The sequence below is a fragment of the Nycticebus coucang genome, chromosome 12 (genome assembly GCF_027406575.1).
Source record: "Nycticebus coucang isolate mNycCou1 chromosome 12, mNycCou1.pri, whole genome shotgun sequence".
NCBI lineage: Eukaryota > Metazoa > Chordata > Mammalia > Primates > Lorisidae > Nycticebus > Nycticebus coucang.
Genome location: NC_069791.1, coordinates 108,282,543 through 108,300,210, shown reverse-complemented (window position 1 = coordinate 108,300,210; position 17,668 = coordinate 108,282,543). Strand labels below are relative to the sequence as shown.

The 17,668-nt window shown below is 44.4% G+C and overlaps 1 protein-coding gene across 8 annotated transcripts in view; it reads right to left on the bottom strand.

Annotated features, from left to right (window-relative positions):
* Positions 1-17,668, bottom strand: part of CLEC16A (C-type lectin domain containing 16A) — a 241,250-nt gene that overhangs the window by 109,555 nt on the left and 114,027 nt on the right. For all 8 annotated transcript variants that reach the window (XM_053554134.1, XM_053554138.1, XM_053554136.1 and 5 more), the window contains one exon: positions 11,779-11,899. In XM_053554134.1, coding sequence (XP_053410109.1) covers positions 11,779-11,899 — 121 coding nt within the window. The remainder of the gene's footprint in view (positions 1-11,778; positions 11,900-17,668) is intronic.

Genomic DNA, 17,668 nt, shown 5'->3' with positions numbered 1-17,668 from the left:
ATGCCAAGTGGACTGTGCTCCTTTTAAAGACAAAACATGGATGAGAGAGCACAGGCAAAGAGCCACAAAACCACACTTGCCTCACGATCCGACTCTTGGAATGCCACATACATTCCTGCCTCTTTGGTTTCACGTTAATATCATCAGTTCACTTTGGAGTCAGCACTAAACAAACCACTTCTCAAAGGGCCTCATGCCTGGATGCTTGAACTAAATTGCCCCCAAGGAACCATCTGGGTTTGACTCAAGCCCCCATCCTGTGGTTTCAGTTCTTCTCCAATCAACTGGCACCCACTTTCCTGAAAGTCATCTTTCCAAGAAGCTTATCATCTAATTAACAAGCCTGTGTAACCTCCCCTACTCACTTTTCAATGAGTCCCCTGGACAGAAATAGTCATGAGGCTTTGCTTTTTTAGAACTCCTACAAAGAACCTTCTAGTGAGAAAAATATTTCAGTGCCTAAAGTGCAGTCAAGATGATGAATGCTAATTACTGTTTTTTATCATGAAAAACCTGTGAATCTGATGCTCATTATTTCTGATGGACTCTTTCTTTTAATCTATAGACTAGCACTGAAGCAGGCATATTAGTCCCACTTTACAAAAGAGAAAAAAAAGCTCAGAGAGGTTAACTAATTTGCCCACCAAGGTCACACAGCTGGAATTCAAACCCAGGCTTTTCTGAATCTGAGGCTTCATTTTCTATGTATTATACTCCTTAGTTATTAAATGTTGGATTTTCAAGGCCTTGATCTCTCTTGGTCCACCTTAAGTTGTTTTTTTTTTTTTGTAGAGACAGAGTCTCACTTTATGGCCCTGGGTACAGTGCCATGGCATCACACAGCTCACAGCAACCTCCAACTCCTGGGCTGAAGCGATTCTCTTGCCTCAGTCTCCCGAATAGCTGGGACTATAGGCACCCGCCACAACGCCCAGCTATTTTTTGGTTGCAGTTCAGCCGGGGCTGGGTTTGAACCCACCACCCTCGGTATATGGGGCCGGCGCCCTACCGACTGAGCCACAGGCGCCGCCCCATCCTTAAGATTTTAATTTGAAAAATTTCAAGCTTCCAGAAAAGTTTAAAGAATAGTAAACACATGTAAGCCCTTCACTTCAATTCATCACTTGTTAATCACATTTACTTCCTCTCTCATTATACCCACACACTCCCACATTTTTATTTCTGAGTCAGTCCAACATCATAGATGTCAGGCGCTTTATACCTAAACTCTTTATCCCATACTTCCTAAGAACAAAGACACACTACCACAGCATCACAAAGCCATTATTACATCCAAGAAATGCAATACTGACCTCAATTATATTATCTAATCACAATCTGCACACAAATTTACCCAATTTGCAGAAAAAAGTCCTTTAAAGCTACTTTTCTCCCTCAATCCAAGACTCAGTCTAGCCTGACACCCGCCATGTCTTTTTGTTTCTGTAATTTAAGAACAATACACCTGTCCCCTCCCCTTTTTTTGTCTTCCAAAAACAATCACATTTTTAGAAAGCTCAAGTCAGTCATCCTCTAGAATGTTATGCATTTGGTTTTGCCTTTTTTTTTTTTTTTTTAGAGACAGAGTCTCACTTTGTCACCCTTACTAGAGTCCTGTCGCATCACAGCTCACAGCAACAACCTCCAAGTCCTGGGCTTAGGCGATTCTCTTGCCTCAGCCTCCCAAGTGGCTGGGACCACAGGCGCCCGCCACAATGTCTGGCTATTTTTTGTTGCAGTTTGGCCGGGGCCAGTTTGAACCCGCCACCCTCGGAATATGGGGTCGGTGCCCTACTTGCTGAGCCACAGGTGCCACCCAGTTCTGTCTTTATTATTTATGCTAGTTTCTTTTTTTTTTTTTTCTTTGTTGTTGGGGATTCATTGAGGGTACAATAAGCCAGGTTACACTGATTGCAATTGTTAGGTAAAGTCCCTCTTGCAATAATGTCTTGCCCCCATAAAGTGTGACACACACCAAGGTCCCACCCCCTCCCTCCGTCCCTCTTTCTGCTCCCCCCCCAAAACCTTAATTGTCATTAATTGTCCTCATATCAAAATTGAGTACACAGGATTCATGCTTCTCCATTCTTGTGATGCTTTACTAAGAATAATGTCTTCCACTTCCATCCAGGTTAATACGAAGGATGTAAAGTCTCCATTTTTTTTAATGGCTGAATAGTATTCCATGGTATACATATACCACAGCTTGTTAATCCATTCCTGGGTTGGTAGGCATTTAGGCTGTTTCCACATTTTGGCGGTTGTAAATTGAGCTGCAATAAACAGTCTAGTACAAGTGTCCTTATGATAAAAGGATTTTTTTCCTTCTGGGTAGATGCCCAGTAATGGGATTGCAGGATCAAATAGGAAGTCTAGCTTGAGTGCTTTGAGGTTTCTCCATACTTCCTTCCAGAAAGGTTGTACTAGTTTGCAGTCCCACCAGCAGTGTAAAAGTGTTCCCTTCTCTCCACATCCACGCCAGCATCTGCAGTTTTGAGATTTTGTGATGTGGGCCGTTCTCACTGGGGTTAGATGATATCTCAGGGTTGTTTTGATTTGCATTTCTCTAATATATAGAGATGATGAACATTTTTTCATGTGTTTGTTAGCCATTCGTCTCTCGTCTTTAGAGAAAGTTCTATTCATGTCTCTTGCCCATTGATATATGGGTATTTATGCTAGTTTCTAATTTTCACCAGGATAAGGCACATGAGAACGACTTGGGCCATGAGCAAAATAAACCAACATAGAGAATTTTCCAGAACTGACAGGCAGGACCATAAAACTATCATTGGATTTTCCAGAGAAGCAAATCAATGAGCTTACATTTTCATAGACTTACAGTCAAACCACATAACTTACTTGGGGAGCTTCATAATACTTTTGCTGGAAACGGAATCACTAGGCAATCAGATGAATATGGCCAGGGACTTCCACTCTACCTAAGAGCTCCCGGCTGCATGGGGGGCTGAGGTGAGCACCAGGAAGCTAGGAATGGGGAGGTATAGAGTAACACTGCAGAATCTCCCACAGCTTTTTCATTCATGTTCATCAGATAACAAAACATAATAAAAAGGGAGACTTGGTGGGATTTCAAACATGGATCAAGAATTCTGCAAAGGCCCTGGGGTGGGAACATCCCAAGTATGTCTGAAAAGAGCAAGGAAGCAAGGAGAGGGAGTGGGTGCCAGAAAACATTCACAGTTCACCTCACAGGCTTCTGTTTTCTATTCAGAATGGCATGGGAGCACATACTGCATGCTATTGAGAATAAGCTATAGGGGACAAGGCAGAAGCAAGTGACTGAGTAAGAGGCTGCTGCAATAATTCGGGTGAAAGATAATAGCAACTCAAGCGAGGTGCTAGGGTGTAGCTGGGAAAGATGGTATATAGGTGGAAAGCCTATAAGATAACCTTTAAGCAGTCGCATTCACATTCCACAACATGGTCAGATCCTGGATGTACAGTTATCCCTTGTCAGGCTGGTTCCAGGACACCCCCACAGATGCTCAAGTCCTTCATGTAACATGGCATATCTAGTATTTGCACATGATCTATGCACAGCCTCCTGTATACTTCAAACCATCTCTACGTAACTTATAATACCTGCATAATGGTAAATGGTATGTACGTTAATTGTTATACTGAACTGAGTTTTTTATTGTTGTGTTTTTTTTTTTTTGTTTTTTTTTTGCCCCCCAAATATTTTCAATCTGTGGTTGGTTGGATCCAAGGATGCAGAACCCAGAGGTTTAGAGGACTGGCTGCATCTGGAGGAAGAACTAAACAGGTGTGCTAACCAACTGGAAGTCGAATTTGAGAAAAAGAGAGGAGTCACGTACAAGCCCAAGGTTTTTGCAACCAGGATGGAATGCTACCAACTGAGATGTGATGCTGCAGGGAGGCAGGTTTTGTGGGGAAGATCAAGTTCTGTTGTGTTCCTAGGAAGCATGAGATGCTGAGCAGGGAGTTGAACACACAGCTCTAGAGTTAACCAGAGGCTCACAAATGGAGACAGAGCAAGCTGGTGAGAAGGGCTCAGTCCTATGAAAAGGGGAAGCTGACTGCTACCTGGGGTATGCAGACCCTATGTGGCTAGATCATTTCACTTTCAAAGTGGTAGATTTAAAAAATAATAATAATAAAATAAAAAATAAACCAAAGTGATAGATAGCTGGATTTTTATAATAAAATATGTGATTTTAAAATGTAAGCAACTAACATAAGATTTACTCACAAATGTTGTACTGGCTATTAAACAAACTACGTCTGTGGGCCTGTCGGCCTGAGGACCAGCAGTTCATAACCTCTATGTCCACCTTATTGTCCTGCCTTATAATAATCCTGCAAAGGTGGGCACTGCTGCTCTCATTTTATTGATGAGAAGCTCAGAGAGTGTCACACAGACAGGATGAAGCAGAACTAGGATTCAGGCTAAATTTTTCTGGGACCCATGGCTTCCCCCTACCCTCAGCTACCTCTCTTAAATAGGCAGGTCCTGGGCTGTAAACAGCCAGAAGGAAAGGAAAGGAAAGGTTCACAGTAGCTTGTCTTTGCTGGAAGTGAACACATCTGAAATTATATATTTTTTGAGACAGATTCTTACTATGCCGCCCTTGGTAGAGTACTGTGGAGTCACAGCTCACAGCAACCTCAAACTCTTGGGCTTAAGCAATTTTCTTGCCTCAGCCTCCCAAGTAGCTGGGACTACAATGCCTGCTAAAATGCCTGGCTATTTTCTTTCTTTCTTTTTTTTTTTTGTAGTTGTCATTGTGGTTTAGCTGGCCCAGGCTGGGTTCAAACCTGCAGGCCTGGGTGTATGTGGCCGGCGCCCTACTCACTGAGCTACGGGCGCTACCCTGAAATAGGATTATTGGTGTGAAAAATTAGCTTCAAAGGCATGAAGGTTTGGGCCCCAGAGAACAAGCTGGATCCCACAGGACAGGCCTCTGTGCCCATGCTGAGCTGCAGAAGAGAGCAGTAGTCAAGAACAATTCCTTGGGGCAAACCAGAGTGTGCAAGCCATGTGTGGACACCACCTTACGGACACTTCTGTAAAACAGGCCTTTTGGGTTTGGCCTCCCAAGAGGGCTCCCTGGCCCAGGTAATGCTGCCTTGACCCAGAAATCTACCCTTCACACTGAGGCCAGACAGAGCCTTTTAAATCCAAATATGATTACATCAGTTACTCACTGTTCTTAGAATAAGAACCTTCTCACTGTTTTTAGGATAAAACCTTATCCTAGCTGTGCCCTCAGGCCCTATAAGGCCTCCTCCCAGCCTCACTGCACAATCACTTTCATCCTCCCCCTGACCAGCCCTTTAGCCATGCTTCCATCACTCCACATCCACATCTAGATCTCAGGTGGGTCGTTGCTCTCTCACTGGCCTCCGTGACCTCTGGCCAGGTCAACCCCCTTCCTTGCTCTCAGAGCAGCAGCACAATGGCCATCTGACTGTGACCCATGAGATGCTGTTTTTTTTTTTTTTTTTTTGTAGAGACAGTCTCACTGTACCGCCCTCGGGTAGAGTGCCATGGCGTCACACGGCTCACAGCAACCTCTAACTCTTGGGCTTACGCGATTCTCTTGCCTCAGCCTCCCGAGCAGCTGGGACTACAGGCGTGCGCCACAAAGCCTGGCTATTTTTCTGTTGCAGTTTGGCCCGGGCTGGGTCCGAACCTGCCACCCTCCACATATGGGGCCGGCGCCCTACTCACTGAGCCACAGGCGTGTCTACCTCCTCCATGAGACTGTGAGCTTGGAGAGACTGTGAGCTTTGCTCTTGTAATTCATATGCAATTGCATTTGTTTAAAAAGAATTCCCTATTAAAACACAGTATGTGGGTATACAGTCCCACGGTTTCTTGGAAAGATTGACCTTTGTTCTGAAGTCATATTCTACCTTCTTACCTGGCATTAACAGTGCCTTTTTCTTTTATGAAATGACAACTCATAAATTTTTTTTTTTTGTAGAGACAGAGTCTCACTGTACCACCCTCGGGTAGAGTGCCATGACGTCACACAGCTCACAGCAACCTCTAACTCTTGGGCTTACGCGATTCTCCTGCCTCAGCCTCCGGAGCAGCTGGGACTATAGGCGCCCACCACAATGCTTGGCTATTTTTTGGTTGCAGTTTGGCCCGGGGCTGGGTTTGAAACTGCCACCCTCGGCTTATGGGGCGGGTGCCCTACTCACTGAGCCACAGGCGCCGCCCAACTCATAAATTTTTTTAAAGATAGGACTATTTGACTAGTCTATTTCTGTGAGATGCTTATTTGTGTGTCAAAATTACACAGTTTTGGTTATTGTAACTACAAAAAAAAAAAAAAAGATGGGACTATTTGGTAAAAAATTTTAAAAAGTTGGAAATCTGTCCCCAGAAGCTTTATACTTTACTGGGCTGTGAAATGCTAAGGTCTGGGACCTACTGCTCTATACTCTGATGGATACTTGCCAGACACCCCAGACCCTGGGAAGTGTATCCAAGCCTGGCTGAGCAATCAGATATTTCTCTAGAGGTTTTTGGTCTTCTTTCGTGCATGATGCAGGATTCCAACAAACTGCTGCAAGGATCTTTTGAGGAAGAGCTATCTAGGTTACCCCAGGCAAAAGTGGAAATGTCCAATAATTGTGGCATTTTTATGTTACAAGTCTCAATCTGGAATATTATGCAGGCTCTTAAACACGACAGTTCTGAAATCTATGGACAAATGTGAAGAGGCTGCCAACCTGCCCCCTTGGCTTGCTGAGCTTCCTTACAGCACCTCTCACCCGATCACCAAAGTAACCTTGGCATCTTCTGCTTGGAACCAGCTACTCCTCCAGGACTGGCCCTCTTGATTACAGAATCACCATCCTCCCAGCACCTGCCACCCAGATTGTCCCGAAATTCTGAACCCCAGAGTCACTTGGATGTTCAGCATCACCATGGCAAGTCAGTCACAAAATGCTATCCCCAGACTGTCACATCCCCCTTTGTCCGCTGGCAATGATGCCTCTTCCCTGCCCCAGACCCCACCAAAGCCTCCTAAATGGCTTCTCTACAATCATACCAGACCCTGTTCTAGGTACTTCACATACATTAATTCATCTACTCCTTCTAACAACTCCCATTTTACAGATTCAGAAACAGAAGCACCAGGAGATTAAGTTACTTATCTAAGGTAACATGGCTGGCAAGTGGCAAGGGGCAAAGCTGGGATTTCGATCTGGGTACGGTCTAGCCCCTGAGCCCATGCTCATACTCACTAGGTAACACGGCCTTCCTAGCTCCCAGATGACTGTCTCACCTGGCGGTGCCTACTCTAGATGTCCCGATGGGAAACCCTAGAATTGAGACCTGGCTCTTCCCAGCTACTGACTCCCTTGTTCCTCACATGCCAGCCACATTAGTCTGCAGCAGGATCCTGGGATGTGCCAACCCTCTCCCACCTAAGGCTCACCTCTGCCATCTTCAAATGGTAGGACTTGTTTCTGCATTTTCTTTCTAACATAGGACCCTGTTTGTCACTTCCACAGAGCCACCTCAGTCAGTGATCATGCATTCACTTAATCTACCTGTTAGTGGCCCACTCCTCTATCTTCTCCCTCTCCCCCAAACTAGAAGCACCCCCAAAACAGAGGTCAATTCTGGCTTTTGCTCACTATCACATTCCAACTCCTAGCACTGTGCCTGGAATATAGCAGGTACTTAACAAATAGTTAACTAAATAGAAGAAATCGATTTTCACCAAATAAGATCTATGTTGAGTGAGTTTCATGTATGGATTTAAAAAATCAGAAGATAAGACTGGATGCACACAGCAAGTGCTATCGCTACAAGTTTGTGAATGCCAATGCCTGGCATCATACAGAAGGTGGGAAGGAAACTGGAAACGAACACGCCTAGTTGCCTGGTATTTCTTTTACTCTTTTTCTTCAAACCAGGGGCTGGGTTTGAAACCCCCATCTCCAGTATATGAGGCCGGCACCCTACTCCTTTGAGCCACAGGTGCTGCCCACCTGGTATTTCTTTTTAATGTGTATGGAATGGATGAATTTCTCACCTACTGTGAGTGCCCATGGTATTTGGCAACAGTCAAGGATCCAGTCCCAGGCAGGAATCTGTGGCTTCTCCTCAAAGCCCACTTGTCCTTGGGAATGAGGCCTATAGCCTAGATGAGCTACACAACTCTTCCTCTGGCCCAAGAAGCCAGAGCTCTTTCTTATCATGAAAAACAGTGCCATCATACAAGTGACCAACTGGTTTCAATATTTCAGGATATATTCCTCAGAACATTGTTCAAGCAACCCCTTGGAGCCCAGCAGTATGAGTTATAGCTCACGTATTCAATAGTGACCGCAGGCCAACAGGGAGCTCTCATTCACGGGAGCACCTGCTCTGCCCCAAGCATGTGCTGTGTGCTTTATATACATCATGATCTCATTTGATCTTCGCAACAGCCTTCCTTATAAAGTCTTTTAGGCTTATTTATGTTTTTTGAGACAGAGTCTCTCTTTGTCACCCTTGGTAGAGGTCAATGGCATCGTCATAGCTCACAGCAACCTCCAACTTTTGGGCTCAAGCAATTCTCTTGCCTCCGCCTCCCAAGTAGCTAGGACTACAGGCGCCTGTCACAGTGCCCAACTCTTATTTAGAGACAGGGTCTTGGTCTTGCTCAGGCTGCTCTCAAACCTGTGAGCTCAGGGCAATCTACCTGCCTCGGCCTCCCAAGAGTGCTAGGATTACAGGCATGAGCCACTGTGTCCGGCTCTTTAGGCCCATTTTAAAGGTAAAGCCTCACAGGCATTAGGACTCTGGGGAAGGTCAGAAAGCTGATTACTTCCAACTTCACCAAGAAGTGCAAAATCAAACATCAGTCAATGAGTCTGGGCTGGCAACACGTAGGGGTACGGTGCATAGGCCCCATCCACAGGGGCTGCCTCAGGCCCCCATGTGCAGCCCAAAACAGCACCCAGGGCTAGGGAGGCATTCAGTTTGCAAATGTGGCAACCGATTTGATTGTGAAGAGCAATCAAACTGCATGGGTAGGAGGAGTATTTTTAAAAATGAGATGATGGGATGGATGAAATAAAACTTAGCAAAATGGTAATAACTGTTGAAGCTGAGGGCTGGGTGTATTGAGATTCATGATGCTATCTGCTCTAAAACCCTAATCTGTTTTATTGAGTCTTCCCTTCCCTCCCCCACCCTAGCGCAAACAGCCCACCTAGCTGCCAATCTGTGACTCCGACCCACGCCACTCTCCTGTCCACCAAAAAACAAAATGGGCTTTGCTTTAAGCCTGGTCAGTTTGCTTCCTTCTCAAGTGGTGACCACATCTTCGATGTTCTTTGTCAAAAGTCCCTTTTGTCCCAGGGCTTGCCTGTTATACTCTGCCCAGAGACCTGCTGCTAGGCAGCAAATACTTGAGATGGCTTCTGGGGAACTCTCCTTACAGTTGTGGCTTCTTATCAAAGTGTGATGAGGTCAATAAACACACTTTATGTCGCCTCTTCCTGCCATGAGGAGACGGCACTCCTTTAAGCCTATCAGACAAATCAAGTTAGATAAAGGGTGACCAGTCCCAACCACTTCTCACTGAGTCAGCTTCTTCAAGGTCACCAGGGAGACAAAAACATGCCTAGCTTCAATCATTCATCAAGTATAAATGCTTTTACCTACATTTTGTATATACAGCAGGCATTTTGTCTAATGTAGCATACGGTAACTTTTTCCCTCAATGGCAGGTGAGAAGCTCCAGCATTTGAAATTGAAAAGAAAAAAAAAAGCCAACCAACCTCAGAGGCATATCTTATTCTAGTACCATATGCTCTTAACATCCATAATTACTAGTATTTTCTGAATGTTACCCTCTTCAGCAAAAGACATAATTTGCAATCAGGCTAGGTAAAGACAGACAGCCATCACATTCTTAATGGCCAACTACCCAAAAGGGCTCAGTTAAGTGATCTCAACTAGCAATCTAATCAATTAAAATTGATAATTTTAACCTTTATTTCAGCGGGATGTTCCTAGGGAGATAGGGAAGGAATGTGAATTCCTAGCATTAAAATTAATTCCATTTCACGGACGCAAACATTCTTGCTGCCCTGATGGAGTGGGCCCCTTTAAAGCCAGCTGTTTCCCTTTCTCTCCTTGAATCAAATCAGAGAAAGACTGGTTTATGATTCTCTCCAGCCAACTCAATCAATTTAAACTCTTACAGAAATCCCTGTGGCCATTTCTCAAGGGTGAAAGGGCTAGAGGACCCAAGCATGGAATAGACAGGGGACATAGCTTCTTTGTTTTTCCAACAAAGGGAAAGATGAAACAGCACAAACAAGATGAAGGCCATAGGAAGCAGACCATCAGGTGACACTCACCATACTCACTGAGAACCACCTATGTGTCAGGCAGTGTGCTGTCCTCTTGTCACATATTATCTTTTTTAATTAGCAGGTGATACTGACTGTGGCTTGCTGAGCACAGTTACATGCGATGCGTTATCCTTGATCACATGGCATTTCATATCCTATTTCATTCAATCCTCAAAACAACCTTGTAAAGTAAGGAAGACATCCCATTTTGCAGGCAAGGTAACAGAGGCTGTGCAGCTTTCAGTCGTTGCTCAGGGGGATACTAAGTCTGGCTCAAAAGCCAAAACTCAACAGTCTATGTCACAACTTAATAGCTGATCAAAACGCACTGAATTTATACACTAAAGGTTGGTGAGCTTTATTATATGTAAGTTATACCTCAATAAAGCTGATTTAGAACAATACTGCAGAGAGTGGCCATGTGTTGTCTCTGCCTGCCCAGACTCCACCCTTTCTTTGTGATGTTACTTTGAGGGCCTCCTCCTTCCTTTCTCTCAGGTGACCAGGGTTCAATAGGAACTGATCCTCCTTCCAGCTTCAGGGCTGGCCATGTGGCCCTGGTTTAGCCAACCAGTGGATCACATTTCTCTGACCCCTAGCTATTTAGGGATGTCACATGACCCAAACCAGGACAATAAGAGCTCTACTCTAGATTTTTATGTAAGTTGAAAAGAAAGAGCAGCCCTCAGCTGTCTTTCTGTTGGGGCTGCTTATTTGGTTCAATAGACCCTTGGGCTGTTGACAGCCATCTTGCCATGAGCTGGTGGAGGCCTTCCTGAGGATGAAGCTGGTACAGAGGAAAGCAGAGCTGAGAGACGGAGAAGGGCAGCTTCCTGATGACACTGAGTATCTAGATCTAGCCATGTCCAAAGGCAGAACTGGACTTCCAGTGACATCAGCCAATTCCCTTTTCTTTCTCCTTAAAGTCTTATGTTGAGTTTTCTGTCTCTTATAACCAGACTCTTAATATACCACAATGCCTTAAGAAAGGCACATGCCCCACTGCAAAGGGAGGAAAGAGAAAGCCAAGAACAAGGGTTCTGGAACATGACTAGGCTTTACACCCATCGTCTCACTTAAATCCCAGTCTCGTGTTGTAGATGAGAACACTGAGGCAATGCAGGATTAAACAGCTAACTCAAGGATACACTCTGAGCACACGGTTCTCTGGCCTCTAAAGCTCTCATCCTTACTAAACACTGGTGATTTGTTTTTGCCAAGTTTCTTTCTTTAGCAGCAGAATCCTTATTATTGGAATTGTATAGAAAATTGTTAACACATAAAACCCAATCAAACTAGTACTGCTGTAATACAAAATGCAGGTTGCATACTGACTGTCCCAGTGGTGCCAAGTGTCAGTAGGGCACTGTTCTGTGACCCCCAGTCTCCTGCCATGACTCAAGGTGGCTAACTTACTCAGATCTAAGACATCATCCGTTTTGATCAGGTCCTCCTCCCGAGTCAGCGGCAACTGGGTCTCAGGCTCCCCTCGCAGCTGCAGTGACAGGGAACGCAGCATGAAGAAAACCCGGATGGCCTAAAGCAACAAAGTGCAGAGAGGAATGAAATAGCAGCCATTTCAGTGAGATGCCCTCTGTCAAGAAATTACACAATGACTCTCAATTTTTAAAAAAGAAACAAACACAATGAAGCCTACTTCTTCTAATATTTTAGATAAAAAAAATTAAAGAGGGTGCTGTTTGGGTCACTTTACCTAATCCAAGCACCTGTCACCTGCTAGGACTTTGTCCCCACATGTCAGGGACATTTGTTATACCCCTGCCCAGCAGTTACCCCTATTTCCCAGACCAGGCAACTGAGATCTAAGGAAGTGAAGTGACCTATCCAAGGTTATGCTTCTAAGGAGAGCTAGAACTCAGGTCTGTTTCAACTAAACCAGCATGGACTTTGGAAATCCAAATCACTAGCCGAAGGGTTTTAAGGTCCCACTTACTGGGGGTAGGAGAGACAACCGAAGGTGAGATGCCTGTGGGCTTCAGAGCCAGAGAGAAATGATGAGAAGCCTATCTCTCAACCTTTTGGCTTCTCTATACCACATTGGAAAAAGAAGAGTTGTCAAAGGCCACACATTAAATATACAAACACTAAAGAAAGCTAATGAGCACCAAAAAATCCCAAGGTCCATGCGTACTTTTCGTGATATCCACCACCGCAGATAAGCAAAAAAGTCCTCGCGTAATGGGCATGCAGCCTGTGGGCCACAGGTTAGACACCCCTTTGAGTCTGGGTGACTCTCTTCACCACTCAGCCCCTCGGCCTTATGATGGGTAGTGTGCTGCTGATGGGGCGGAGGTGGTTCCTGCTCCCTAGAACAGGGGTCTGGTCAGAATCACGTGGTCATCAGGCATTTCCAGAGGAAGAAAAAAAGCAGATTCCTCAGAAGGCAGAGAAGTTTGTGCAGAAAGCAGTCTTCAGCCCCAGAATAGGCTGCCCACCAACCAGAGAAAGGAAGCAGAGGGGTGGTTCCATGAGAAGGCACCTCAGACCTCCCTCCTTGCACATAGCTGACAGGCCTGCCTGAGAGGGCAGCACCCCGGGGAAAACAGCTCCAGAGCCAGTCGGACAGGTCTGCAGTGGATGTCCAGCTCTGTGCTATGGGCAAGCCCCTAACCCAGTGGTTCTCAACCTGGGGGTCGAACGACCCTTTCACAGGGGTCACCTAAGACCCTCCTGCATATCAGATATTTACACTACAATTCATAACAGCAGCAAAATTACAGTTATGAAGTAGCAACGAAAATAATTTTATGGTTGGGGGTCACCACAACATGAGGAACTGTATTAAAGGGTTGCAGCATTAGGAAGGTTGAGAACCACTGCCCTAACTCCTGCAATCTTTATTTTCCTCATCTGTGAAATAGGCAGCTAGGAGGTTCTGCGATAATGCTGGAAGGAAGCAGCCAGCACAGTGCTGCATAGTAGGGTGGCCATCCAGACACTTAACAAGCACCTGTCACAACCAGTGAGCGGTGCACAGGTGAATTCCAGTACACTTTTGGGTGGTCTTGTTTGCACTTCTGAGGGCTACAGTCCAGGCCTATGTGAGGGGAGGGGCCCTTTATACAGCAAGTGTCTCCCCAAACAAGGGGACAAATTAGTGCCTATGAAGAGCTGGGCCTATCTCTATGCAGGCAACAGGGACACTGACCAGCATGCTTGAACCCTAACCCTGGCATAGCCCCATCTCCTACCCTAGAAGTTAGAAGAGCAAGCCTACCTTCTGGTCCTATTGTGGGTAATGTAGTCCTCTTTGTAAACTATAAAGCACTAGGGAAAAATAAGCTTTTATATTATAATAAAGGTGATGGTGGTGGTAGCATCAGTATCTGATCATTCTTTTTTTCTTTCAAGGAATGCTTTGTATCCTAGGCTGGAGTGCAGTGGCATCAACCATCAACATAGCTCACTGTAGCCTCAAACTACAGTGCTTAAGTGATCCTCCCACCTCAGCCTCCAGAGTAGCTAAGACTACAGGCATTAGTCTTATTTTTTAATTTTTTGTAGAGATGAAGTCTCATTGGGTGCCAGTCTCACCACTCCAGGCTGGTTTCAAACTTGTGGCCTCAAGAGATCTTCTCAAAGTGCTAGAATTGTAAGTATGAGCAACCTATACCTGGCCGGCCCTGATTGTTTTTTAACAGTTTTTAAAGAGGCGCAGTTCTATTAAAAAAGCCAAAAGAGTTTCTATTTATTAAGTACCTACTGTATACCTATTAAAACTGTGGGTACCTCATCGCAATGTTAATATTTTATGGAGGAATAAATGGAGCTGAGAGGGACAGAGCAATTTCAGTTCAAACAGCTGTTAAGTGGCTGAGCAGGGGTTTGAACCCAGGAATGTCTGATACTTGTATTACTTAACCGAGTGCACTAGGGAATATGTACGCCAGCCCAAGAGCAGAATGCCCAAAATGTAGGTAAATATCTGTGGGTAAATATATTCAAAAAAATATCTGGCAGTTTTAGCTCTCAAATAAAGAGTCAGGACCTCAGGCGCAATAGGAGGCGGGGGAGGCCTAACCCCGATCGGTCCAAGTTGAAAGGATGTTTCATTTCTGTGTCAAAATCCCCATTTCTCTTGGGATTCTGAAGGCAAAGAACTAAAGAAGGAGCACAGCTAGTAGACAGAAAACAAAAACATGTATGGCTTTCTATAGCCCATCACTCTGAAAACCTGGAGCCTTCTAATAAACAAAAAAGGAATTCAGGGTGGCGCCTGTGGCTCAAAGAAGTAGGGCGCCAACCCCATATAACCAGAGGTGGCGGGTTCAAACCCAGCCCCGGCCAAAAACTGCAAAAAAAAAAAAAAAAAGAGGAGTTCAGAATTTGGCTCCTTTTTGGTAAAGCATCTGCTTTGCTCTGTAAAGAGCAAATGAATACCAAAATAAAAAAACAAAACATGAAATAGAATATAAAACATATACAGCCAGCACTCTGTACCCATGGGTTTTGCATTGATGGATTCAACCAACTGCAGATTGAAAATATTTAAGAAAAAAAATGGATGGCTGTGTCGACACTAATAAACAAGTACAGACTTTTTTTCTTACCATTATTCCCTAAACAATACTGTATAACAACTATTCACATAGCATTATACATTGTATCTAGAGATGGTTTAAAGTGTAGGGAGGATGTGTGTAGGTTGTATGTAAATTTATATGTAAATACCATGCCCTGTTATATAATGGACTCATATCTGTGGATTGTGGCATCCCTGGGGGGGGGGGGGTTCTAGAACCAATCCTTGACAGATATGGAGGGATGACTGTAAAATAAAGTCCACCAAGATTTTTCCTGGTTCCTCCTCCAACTCCTAAAAGAAGGAAGAGTGCAGGAGAAGCCCATGCCCAGAAATGGGAGGAGAGCCGATTCCCACAGGGCAAGACCTGGGTTCCCACCATGGGCTATAATGGTCTGGCAGGCACATCAACCAGCCCCACACTTTACTAATTCACAAAAGAAAGTTAAAATACCAGGATTAGTGTCATAAAATTCATCCTACTACCTGCCAAAACAGTAACCACTCCCTTTGATCACCCAGCCCCTGCTGAGTAGTGTCATCTCATTCAAGCCTCTTAATAACACTGTGTGGCTCCCACTTTATAGATGGGGAAACCAAAAGCCCTGGGAGACAGACAGCTCGCCCAAGGTCATTCTATAAATGACTGGATTGCAAACTGTGTTCTTTGGATCACACTCCTTGGCCTTTAAAAGAATTAAGGCTTGGGATCCAGGGTTTTATAAAGTGCTTCCTTGCTAAATAAAGATGCAAATTTACTAAGAAATTGCTATTCTTTCAGATTCTTGCATAGAATACCAGGAAGACTGACCGTAGAAGAATAGATTTTGAAATGGGTGACAGCTGATCAAGACCAAATATAACATAAAGAGACTTTTCCAGTTTCTTTGCTTCATTGGATCTGGGAGCAAACTCTGGCAAACTCAACATACCCCAGATATCAGTCCAATGAGTAGGGCAGGAAGAAGGCTCTGCAGTCAGACTGTGGTTCAAGATGGGGTATAGGTAAATACATGAATTCCTGGAGCCCAGGCTTATGCTCTGGCAATGGGATGCACATAGGGTATGTACCAAGTAGGTGCAATAAGATGGCACAGGTGATGCACTAAGCCTTGAGCTGGCCCTGAGGCCACCTTGCAGTCCTCTCCCTCCTGCTTCCTTGCTGCATTCGCAAGCTCAGTTTAGGTGACAGTTTAGGTGACTTTAGGTAAAAAGTCTACCAAGACCAGGGAAATTGCTGTGAAAGTCAGTCATTCCTAAAAGAGTGCTGAAGCAGATTAACATGGGCACAACCCACTGGGAAAGCAATGTGGCAATGTGTAGTCACATACACACACAAAGTTCATACCCTTTGAACCAGAAATTCCACTTCTGGGAACTTATCCTAAAGAAATAATTCAAAAGAAAGAAAACACTGTATTCATGAAGTTGCTCATTATAGTTGAAAGTAATATAATCAACCAAAATGTCTACTAGCAGGAAAATGCCAGATAAACTTTTTTGCAGCCACAAGAAATCAGATTTATTAAAACTACATCATAACATGAAAAACTTCTCGTGCTACAATGAAAAGAAAAAAGGAGGGGGGATGAGAGTAAGAACGCGGCATATTCTAAGAGTATCCCCCTCCTTTTTTCTTTTCACTGTAGCATGAGAAGTTTTTCATGTTATGATGTAGTTATGAGGTAGTTTTAACAAATCCGATTTCTTGTGGCTGCAAAAAGTTGATCAGCCATTTTCCTGCTGGTAGACATTTTGGTTGATTACGTGGTGGCTCACAACTGTAATCCTAGCACTCTGGGAGGCCAAAGCAGGTGGATTGCCTGAGCTCACGGGTTTGAAACCAACCTGAGCAAGAGCAAGACCCCGTCTCTAAAAATATGCGGGCGTTGTGGCAGGTGCCTGTGGTCCCAGCTACTTGGGAGGCTGAGGCAAGAGAATCGCTTGAGCCCAAGAGTTTGAGGTTGCTGTGAGATCTGACACCAGGGCATTCTACTGAGGATGGCAAAGTGAGACTCTGTTTCCCAAAAAAAAAAAAAAAAAAAAGATGTGTCTGCAAACCAAGATAGAGAAGACACAAAAGATGTTGTTGGTTTAGGGTGAGGAAATCATGGGAAATTCTTTTTCTTTTACTTCTGAAATTTTATGAGATATTATATTTTCTTTCTTTTTTTTATTGTTGGGGATTCACTGAGGGTACAAGAAACCAGGTTATACTAATTGCATTTGTTATGTAAAGTCCCTCTTATAGTCTCGTGTCTTGCCCCCAAAAGGTGTGGCACACACCAAGGCCCCACCCTCCTCCCTCCTTCCCCTCTCTGCTCTTCCTTTCCCCACCCCTCCCTCCTTCTTTCTCTCTCTGCTCTCCCCTTCCCCCACCCCACAGTGTCCTTAATTGTCATTAATTGTCCTCATATCAAAATTGAGTATATAGGGTTCATGCTTCTCCATTCTTGTAATGCTTTACTAAGAATAATGTGTTCCACTTCCATCCAGGAGATACTATTGTATTTTCTTTAAGATACAATACACATTCAAAAAGTAAAGCAAAATATCCTGTTTCCTCAAGGTCAATCGCAACAAACACAAAAACTGCTTGTGGTTTTACAAGGGAACAGGGAAACAGAAAGCAGGGATAAATAAAACCTCATGCGAATACACTGATTTCATAATACCTTCCAAGATTACTATATACAGATGGCTAGTGGCTTAAATTTGGATGTTGATTTTACAAAAACACTTTTCTCTAGAATCAGCTTCAGC